Source organism: Impatiens glandulifera, chromosome 7 (assembly GCF_907164915.1).
Source record: "Impatiens glandulifera chromosome 7, dImpGla2.1, whole genome shotgun sequence".
Taxonomy (NCBI): Eukaryota; Viridiplantae; Streptophyta; class Magnoliopsida; order Ericales; family Balsaminaceae; genus Impatiens; species Impatiens glandulifera.
Window position 1 is genome coordinate 47,395,558 of NC_061868.1, and position 10,023 is coordinate 47,405,580.

Consider the following 10,023-nt stretch of genomic DNA (forward strand, 5'->3'; position numbering starts at 1 on the left):
ATATTATATATATATTATATATTATATATATATATAGTTTGTAATTAAGTTTATATTCTTAAAGGTTGATTTATGTATAGACCATCAAAATAAGAGCACAAGTATCTCGCTCATTAATTATCTAGATCGTAGTTGTTCGATAAGGTCGATTAACTCCACGAGACGACTAAATACTTGTTCGATATGAGTTATTAATAATTCATTAACCAAAATATTAGAAGTCGACATTCTATTTTAAATTATTATTCTTTATTTTATTATTATATATTAATAAATTTTACGCGATGATTCGACTAGAATTATTTAAATAACTCAAACTAATCAAATATTATTTTGTTCTCCCCCTTATTCATCTAATTAAACAAAATATTAAATAATTGACATCTTAAACTTTAAGTCTATACCTCCTCGAAATCACGTAGATGGTTACTTTTTAAACCCGAATGTAAGTGGTAAATATATTTTCAAATAAATAAATTGTTATTTAGTGCATAAACAGAGATCCAAACCTAAAAAGAAAAAGGGTTTTGCATATGCTTTTTTGATTACTTTTATTTATTCTAAAGCTTTAACTCTAACGCACTTTGGCTTCTTTCTTTTATCTACTTTTGAACAGCACGCATCTCGCCTATAAAACAACACTTCCAGCTGTTATACTTCTTCCCTTTTCCTTCTCTCTCTCTCTCTAACTTAGTCCCTAAGCAAAGCGCAAGTACGTACATTTGATCTACCGCCGCCGTCGTCGTCGTCGATTATGGATCGGAAACCCAATCAAACGGCGGCCGGAGCCTCCTTGTTTTCTGCCGGAGCGATGAAACGCAGCGAATCACAGTTAGTTTTAGACGAACTTTACCATAGTAGAGATGGTATTGATAAGTTCCAAAGAGCCAGAGTTTTCTCCGACGGCCACGCTCTTATCGGTATCATCGATGAATCCTCCGATCCTTTTCTCGACGTCTGCTCCGGCGATCTCCCTTTTCACTTTGGAAAATCGGTTTGTTCTCTTAACCTACCTACCTAGCTAATTAATTCACTTATTAATTTTTGACAAAATAATAAATTATTTAATCTCTTGATATCAGTCCAGTTTTGGACCGACTGCATGTATCCAATTAATTATTCACCGTCTGATCAAAAGGCACTTCTGAAAAATATATATATTTTTTTAAGATGGGATGACATCAAATTATTTACTAATGATTATGTATTAGAGGCTTAGAGCTAATTAATGAAATGAAAAGATTGAGATAATGATGTAATTGAATTTGATTAAAAAAAGTTTAGGTGGAAATTTTGATTTTTTAATAACTTTGTAGATGAGTTTTAAAAAAATCATTTTTTTGTAATAAAAATAATTATAGCAAATAAGTGGACAGAATAAGTTTGAATCAAATTAACTAGCTAGTTAGCTTTGTTACATGTCCAGACCTTTGATTTGGGGTTAATTTAAGTTTTATTTGATTATTGAAAATATGGGTTATTTAGATAATTTTGAAAAAATTATAATTAAATAGTAAAAAAAAAAATAGATTAATTATGTGGTATTTTGTTGTTAAGATTATTCCTTTTTTTTTATAAAAAAAGAAGAAGTGATAGTTAAAGGATGAGATATTAAATAACCTGCATCAAACAAGGACTAAGTCTAATCAAGCTATGGTTGTTTTGGTGGAATTAATATGGCTTTTGTTATTTTTATTTGTTAGGTTACCCTATCTTAATTAAAATATAACTCAAAAATATTATATATATGTATATATTGAAAATATGATATCATAAACAACCGTTTCATCCGTCAACGGAAAATCAAACAGCCGTCTTTGTTTAGACAATCTTATTATGTATTTTTATGCTAAATTATTTTCAGAAATATGAATTCTTTATGCATAATTATTTTAAAAATATATCTTTTGGGAAAAGAATTATCATAAACACTGTTAATTAATATATGTAAAAAAATATAATATTTGTTTATCCTTATATTTAAGGAGGGTTCATAATTGATTTGTTAGCTTTGGTATGGGCCGGAATAAGCTGTAACTTTAAAAAAAATTATTATTATTAAATTAATATATATATATATATATTTAGTATAATCATTATTTATATGATTTTAAAGATCATTAGTAATCACTTAATTTTGGATGAAAACATTTAAATCAAGTGAAACTTTGGGGTATATATTAATTTTTTACACTAAAAGTAAATAAATAATTTGGATGAATAAATCTCTATTTAAAAAAGATGAAGATCATTAGAAATTTACAAGTACGAATTGAGTGACCACGTCAGCACCAGAAAGCGTGGTGTTTGTTTTGTCTTTTCTTGTATGACAAATAAGCTTTGGCCCCACTTGCATTTTAACTCAAAATTATTGTTCAGTGCAAACAAAATAAAATTACTTTTATGTTTTATTTTAATTTATTATAAACTTATAAAGTAATTATTTATAAGAACTATTTCCTATTTTTTGTGCTTATTTAATGGGGGGTTATTTTATAGGTGAAAGTGACGAGATAGATTATTGTCTTAAATATTACATTTATACAAATTTTAACATTGTCTTAAGTTAAAATTTGAAATGGATAATTATTTATTTATAGGAGACAATGCAATACTCTACATGGGTCAATGATTTCACCACCAATAGTTCATCCGTCTCACCAGCGGTCGATTCACCTTTGTCCGTATGTGGTAAGTACGACGTGGAAAACAGTATAAATATCGATGCGTTTAATTACTTTTGTATGCATAAAAAGCTCAATTTGTGAATTTGTTATTGTTGTTGTGTTCAGTGAGTAGCCTAAATTCTAACTCTGCTAAACCTAAAGGATGGGGAGGAAACAAAGCAACAACGGCTACTAGTGGTTCCTCGAGGGAACAATCCGAAGAAGACGAGGCTGAGCCCGAGGGTAATTGGCAGTGTGAAGAGAGTGCCGATCCCGCTAATGTTAGACGCAACAAAAGGTACGTACATTAATTGTTTCATAATTAACAAAAAAAAAAACATTCTAATGTTTTTGAAGATTGTATATAATTCATTAAAACCATTTTTTGTTTTCAGGAAGATGTCGAATCGGGATTCTGCTAGGCGATCGAGACAGAGAAAGCAAGCGCACCTGGCCGAACTCGAGCAACAGGTAAATGTAGCCAAGTTTGTGAGGTTATGAGTTAGAATCTATTCGTGACCATTTTAATATTTTTTAAAATCTATGGATTTTTGCATCTATTTTATCTTATATAATATAAATTCCACATTTTGATTATATTTTACTGATTTTCTTTTTTAGGTTGAACAAATTCGTGGAGAAAATGCGACTCTGTTTAAGCAACTCACAGACGCTAATCATCAATACAAAGATGCCACCACGAATAACCGTGTTCTTAAATCAGACGTGGAGGCACTGAGAGCAAATGTACAAAAGAAAAAATAAATGTTTTCTTCGATAACAAGTTTCTGTTTTCAAAATGTTTTTTTTGGTGTGTTTATGTAGGTGGAGCTGGCACGGGACAAGGTTGCTAGATTCTTGGGAACAACTAGCTTGAGTCATCTCCTAAAGAATCACTTGAACATTGTTGACGAGCCATTCTACATTCCCTACACATGTCCTATGGGGAACATTACCAACAACCATCGAGACCACGACGATTCGCCTCTAGGAGTCCCCACCCAAAGCTCGTCCATGGGACTCGATAACATTGAAAACTTCCATGGGAATTTCAACAACAATAATAGCATGATGAGTAGTACTGGTGTCAGCTCTATATCCGAGACTTGGCCATGGGAAGCTCGCCTCCCCGCATCGTCTGATTAGCTAGCTAGTCGCCCCTTTGGAGTTCAATTTCAGAGCGATGCCGGTCGTTAGTACTTAATGTCCTGGTTTGTAGCGGTTAAGTATATGTTGCTATTTGGTAGTGTCTATAAACACTACTTTTGGTTACACAACCTATATATGTTGCTATTTGTTTAAGGGTTTTATTTAAGTACTTTTAAAATATATGCTAATCTTTGTGGTTGTTTAATAATTAATCCAGGATATTATTATTTTGACAATAGCCCTAACTTGTTTATATATGTATATATATATTTTAAAGATAATGTGTGGGTGAGATGAAGCAAGCTTTTAGTTAATTCATGAAAATGGAAATTTTGTTATAGTATTACAATTTGTACTATATATTCAAAATAAATGAAGAAGTTGTATCAATTAGGTTGAGTAATATTGTACTAAATCAGGTATATAGTGTTTGGGAGGTTTACAACTTTTTCCAATTGAATTGACTATAATATTGCATAATAATATTCATAATTCAATGAGATCTTAATTAATATCTTATAATTTCAATCCTAGAAAATAATAAATAATCAAAAATATAATGGCCTTCTAGATTGATGGTGGACTATTATTATTACCTAATGACTTTATGAGTTAATTTACTAGTTCTTTTGTTTCTAATTGTTTATAAGTTAACTATAAAATGATTGTTTTTAAGAGGAAAAAAACACTTTTAAATCCTTTGTATGATTTGGTTTGTGTGACATTAAATTCATACTCAAAATAATAATATTATCAATATCCTTTTAAGGAATCACATAGAAGTGGTGTACATTTCATGATCACTAAAATACTTTCCAAGTTTAATGAAAGTGACAAGAGGTTGTCACCATATATACCTAATAAGTGCACCTCCTTAGATACATAGCTTTATTGTCTTTTTTGACAAACAATTATCTTTTATTATTATTTTTAATTAAGAAAATAAAATTTGTTATAAAATGAAGTAATTCTGGACCATTTTTTTAATTAAGAAAATAAAAGACCAATACGCCATTTAGACTTGTTTGGACTAGGCTAAAGGTTCGATCACGATCATGGTCCAAGACTTTCACAACACGGGTGAAGGCTCCCTTGTGATAGAATCAAAACCAAACCGGAATATAGATGTTGTTTCTTGTACTCTTGGTTTTATTCTCAAATCAAACTAAATTTTTACAAAATAAGGGAAGACAAAAGTAACTTCCAAAAGTTACTTTCAAACAAACTAATTACAATTTAGAAAAATACATATAGAGATTAGCTAGTTTCCTTAGTTAACTACACACGAGTTACGCCTTCTTCGCGATTTTCATTTCCTTGCATCTTTCCCTTGTAGTTACTATCAGCTAATTCATTTCCAAACACAACATCAAGATTATAAAGCACAGGCACAAGTGTAAGGGAACACAAGAACACAAGAGCCGGACCAAATATCCAAAGCAACACGGGCAAGGCTGCATAGAATATCCTATTCCCCACCGTATTCAAAGTGAACCCTCTCTCGAGCAGCTGCGACACATACTCCGGGCAGATTATAGGGTTGTGGACATTATCATCGGGAGGGCAGTTTATGAGGAAGTTCACCTGGTTGATGAACCGGATGGAGAGCGAGTGACACAAGAAAGAGAAGAGGAAAATGAGAAGTAGGGTTACGTATTTCAGTGCCACCATGAATTCTCCATGGGCACCATAAACGGAATCATTGAGCGGTTTCTTTAAGCTATAGGTGCTACTTATGACTGCGGCTAGACCACAACATAGGAGAATCGAGGTTGTGGCCATCAAAGTCGCTCCCATGATCGTGTTCCTCAATGTTTGCACCGCCAATATGTTCTTCTTATCGTTATCCTACATGTTATAATTATATATAAAGGTTTGGGTAGTAATTAAATAACCATGCATATGGGAGAATTTGGATCTTAAAAGGCCATGCATCTAGGGCTATTAATCATTTAAATTAGATTATATGAACTTGCACTTTTTTTTATAAATAATTTTCACTAGTATTGGCAAAAACCGAACCGATACCTTCATGATGGATGAAACCCACAAGCGACGACCGATGGCATTGGTTCCTATGACGGTGGAAAGGGGTTTGGTCCTAACCTTATTCCATAGCCACATATGATAAGCTAACATAACTGAGAGCCCTAGAGGAACCAATATCAAATCCAAGTAGCTTTTCTTCCATGCCATATTAAATTTGGCTTGGCTTCTAAGTATTAATTATTATTTACCCATTTTGGTTATGGGTATTATTTATAGTGGTGATGGGGAGAAATGTTCTTGGACTTGTTTCAATGCAAAATACAAAAGATGAAAGAAAAGGACAAGAGGTGAAAAAGATAATGACTCCACTTCCCATATAATGTGAGACTGTTGCTTGTTTTTTTCTTTAATACATTATTATTATTGTTACATAATAATAATAATAATGCATCTCCTTTATTCCTTTTTATTTACTAGATTAGCACGGCAATGGAATATGTTTGGTTATCTTTATGAATCCCTCATTTTATAATCTTTTAAGATTCTATTTTATTTTACTTTACTTTATGATGATCGATACACTTGTTTGGTTAAAGGCGGTGGGGGGCCTGGTCTAGTTCATTTGAGACCGTGTTTTTACTACTATTTTGAGGAAACTTAATTAAAGTTTCTCATCAAACAAACAAGACCTTGGAAATGATACTTGATAAATCACACATTTTCTTTTGGTGCTGTGCAACTTAATTATAGGGTGAGAAATAATATTGTAGTGGGGGAGGTTTAAGTGGAATCCTAAGCATTCTCCATTATTATCAGCTTCCTGACTCATCAATCATTTACTTAGTCTCTCATGTTTTGAATACAATTGTACATATATCTTAATTTTTAATATGGATATTGTTAAATTGCAATTAATTAGACAACACCAACTATTATAATATATAAGAAACTTATAATACGGATAGGGGTAAATGAGTTGAACCGCTCGGTCAAAATCTAATTCGAGCCAAGCTTGCTCTTTTAAGATTCAAGACAAATTCGAGTTTAAGTAAAACTTGTTTCATGACTCGTCGAGCTTTTTCAAGTCTAATAATATAATTTTTTTTATATATTTTACTTTTTAATCAAAATTTAAAACATACTCATAACTCATAAGACTATCTATGGACTTATTGCTTATGCGCCTCCTCAAAATCTAATTATCCAAATAACCCTATTTTGTATCTTGTTTTCCAAATTTCAAATTTTCAATACAACACATCATCGGCAGCAAACTGCGTCAGTAGCTCACTCCACTTTTCTTTCTCAATTTCTTGAGAAGATTCTCGACTTCCATTTGTATCTCACTCTACAGTCCACACAACACAACAATATTCCAATATGAATCCCGACTTCCACAACTATTTTATAAGAAGACCTCTATAGACTGTCCATTCATACTTCATCAACAAACTTAAATATAGATAGATGATTTTGTTTATATTAAATGAATTATAAATTTAGTTTTATATAAAAAAATGAAAAAATAACGTAATTTAATTAGACTTTAATCTTAATCATTAGATAACTCAATTAAGAAGAGTATTATTTAAGAGATCAAATGTGTCATGTTCACCATGACTTCAGTTGTATTAACTTTCTAAAATAAAAATAATAAATAATAAATAATAAATGGAATGTAACAAAATTATAATATGTCCTCAAACAAAAAGACATTACAATATACCGCTTCCTTGTCTCACTCAAGTTCTTGAATATGAGTTATGGAGCACGACTATATATTGAGTGACGAAAACTTTTTCTAAAACATGATTGTTTTTTTACATTACAACCATATAAATTATATATATACTAAACTAATCATAAATAATTACAAACTTATTCATTTCTCTATAACTTACACACACAAAGATAGATTAAAATTATATACAAAATAATATTTTATCACAATTTTTTTAAATAACCACAATCTACTTGAGAGTTATTTTATTATTTTATTTGATATAAAACTAATCGTTCTATTAGATCATAAGTACTATCCAATTTTCATAAGATACATATTTTTTTAAATAGGCCAAGTAAAACTTAAATTACTTAATTCAAGGACCTTCCATCTACAGAGCAATAAAATTCAATTGAGAATATAAATTTGAGTTCTAAACTCGCATACACTTTATAATAGGACCCTACTAATTTCAAATATTTAAACTTATTTACAAATATAATTTATATATTTTTTATTTAAAGGGAGTTTATTATTTAAAAAAAATAAAATGATCAATGCCTAAAAGACCAAAAATTAAAGTTAAATTTTCATTTAAGTTTAAGAAATAGTTATCTCTTCTTCTAACTTAGGGACCAAAATTGGTTCATATCCCTGGTCATCTTGAGTTTGAGAGCACAATATTGTTATCTATTAAAAAATATAACTTAATTTGAAATTAAAAAAATAGTTATTATCCCACTATATAAATTTAAAAGAATTTTTTTGGATAAGGGATATTCAAGATCATACATATAATTAATTAAGAAAACATTTACAGATCATGCACGGGGTCCATTAGATTGGATAATAGTAATAATAATAATAAGACTATTGATTGTAGAGGTCAATATATACTAACAACTAAAGTCACTTAAATACTAATAGTCAAATAAATATAATATATATATATATATATATATATATATATATATATATATATATATATATATATATATATATATATATATATATATATATTAGAATCTAGGTAGCCGCTGGAGGACCGGGGGTTGGACCGGTTAGCGGTTCTCACTCGGAGGGTGGTGATTAATCCGGTTAGAGATTAACACCGGGGTTTCAATACTACACAACCTGTCACAAACCCTTGAACTAGGTTCAAGCGCGGAAGAGGTTTGCTTTCAGGTTGAAGCGGTACGCTTGTATGATAGGCAGAACCGGTTTCGGATGATGAGAGTTTAGAAATTGATGGGTCGGTTTCGGTAACCTGGTGATTCGGCTTGGATAGAGTTAAGTTGGTTATAGTGGTACGGATCGGTTAGATAATGAAACCGGCAGGAAGTAAATGACAAAACAGATTTTATGGATGTTCGGAGATAAAACTCCTACGTCACCCTTTCCTCTCGAAACCGCGAGAAGGATATTCACTAAGGAATACAAGTACAATCCGATCGAGACTTATTTCCTGCTCGATGACACCCTTACAATTTATACCGGAATTGTAAGCTACACACACTAGCACTCAGGCTTTCTCTAGAACAACACAGTCTTATCACTTGTAGAATAAATGCTCTTAGAATTTCTCACTTGTCTCACTGTATGTTGCTTGTCTTTTGTATCACTTGTATGTCTTGTTTACTCTTCTTCAACTGCCCCTTTTATAGGTGAAATATGCCAACGGTCATATTTCACTACCTTGAATCTGATTGGCTGAGCAGGGGTGCAGAGGTTCAGTGATTCAGTGAGTCAGAGCCTGCGGTCATCTTTTCAGACCTGACGGTCAACCTCAGACCTGGCAGTCTGTTCTTCCGGTGTGTAAGACAAACCTGCTAGGTTTGTCTTTTACTCAATGTAGGCACTGTCTGTTTAGACACTTGTCTGTACTTGGAAGATCTCCTTTCTGACTTATCCCGAAGTGGAAAGATCCTGTAGGACTGTTTTCTGCAGCCTGCAGATTTTCCTCAGACTTGTATGAATATGGAAGTGTTCAGTCTGTTCCTTTGGTATCATTCTCAACAGATACCCGAAGTATATATATTAATGTTTAATTATTAATTATTGAACTGTTATCTTTATTTATTTGGTTTTAATATTAGTTTAAAATTTAAATATAAAGAATGTCAATATATTGATCAATACAATTCATATTTATTAATACATTATATACCAAATTGTAATTTAAATTAATAATATCGAGTAATTTAATTGTTAAATTTTTCATAATTGATGAATCTTTGAATTCTGTACAAACTAAAAAAATTATAAAAAAGTAGTTGTTATACAGAATAATCAGAAATTAATTAGTTTAATTTTTTACTTGTAATTTCTATATGTTTTAGATTTTATAAAGAGTATATGTAATTTAAAACAATTTAATTGAATGAAAGTTATAATTACATATTAGTTTAATTATTAATTTTATTTTATTTAAAAAAATATATTTTATATTTATTTATTATTTTAATTTAATTATAAATTATAATATAACAATGCAAA

The 10,023-nt window shown here is 30.6% G+C and overlaps 2 protein-coding genes across 2 annotated transcripts; one reads left to right on the forward strand and one right to left on the reverse strand.

Moving 5' to 3' along the window:
• The first annotated feature begins 661 nt into the window (after positions 1-661).
• Positions 662-4,051, forward strand: LOC124945173 (basic leucine zipper 9-like). The gene is made up of 6 exons (XM_047485560.1): positions 662-994; positions 2,601-2,691; positions 2,793-2,964; positions 3,062-3,137; positions 3,288-3,413; positions 3,492-4,051. The coding sequence occupies exons 1-6, from the start codon at positions 755-757 to the stop codon at positions 3,810-3,812; spliced, it is 1,026 nt and encodes a 341-aa protein (XP_047341516.1). The 5' UTR covers positions 662-754; the 3' UTR covers positions 3,813-4,051.
• An 892-nt stretch (positions 4,052-4,943) lies between these two features.
• LOC124945732 lies at positions 4,944-6,041 on the reverse strand. The gene is made up of 2 exons (XM_047486219.1): positions 5,844-6,041; positions 4,944-5,663 (listed from the first exon to the last, which is right to left on the reverse strand). Exons 1-2 carry the CDS (start codon positions 6,009-6,011, stop codon positions 5,094-5,096), a joined length of 738 nt encoding a protein of 245 aa, XP_047342175.1. The 5' UTR covers positions 6,012-6,041; the 3' UTR covers positions 4,944-5,093.
• Positions 6,042-10,023: the final 3,982 nt, after the last annotated feature.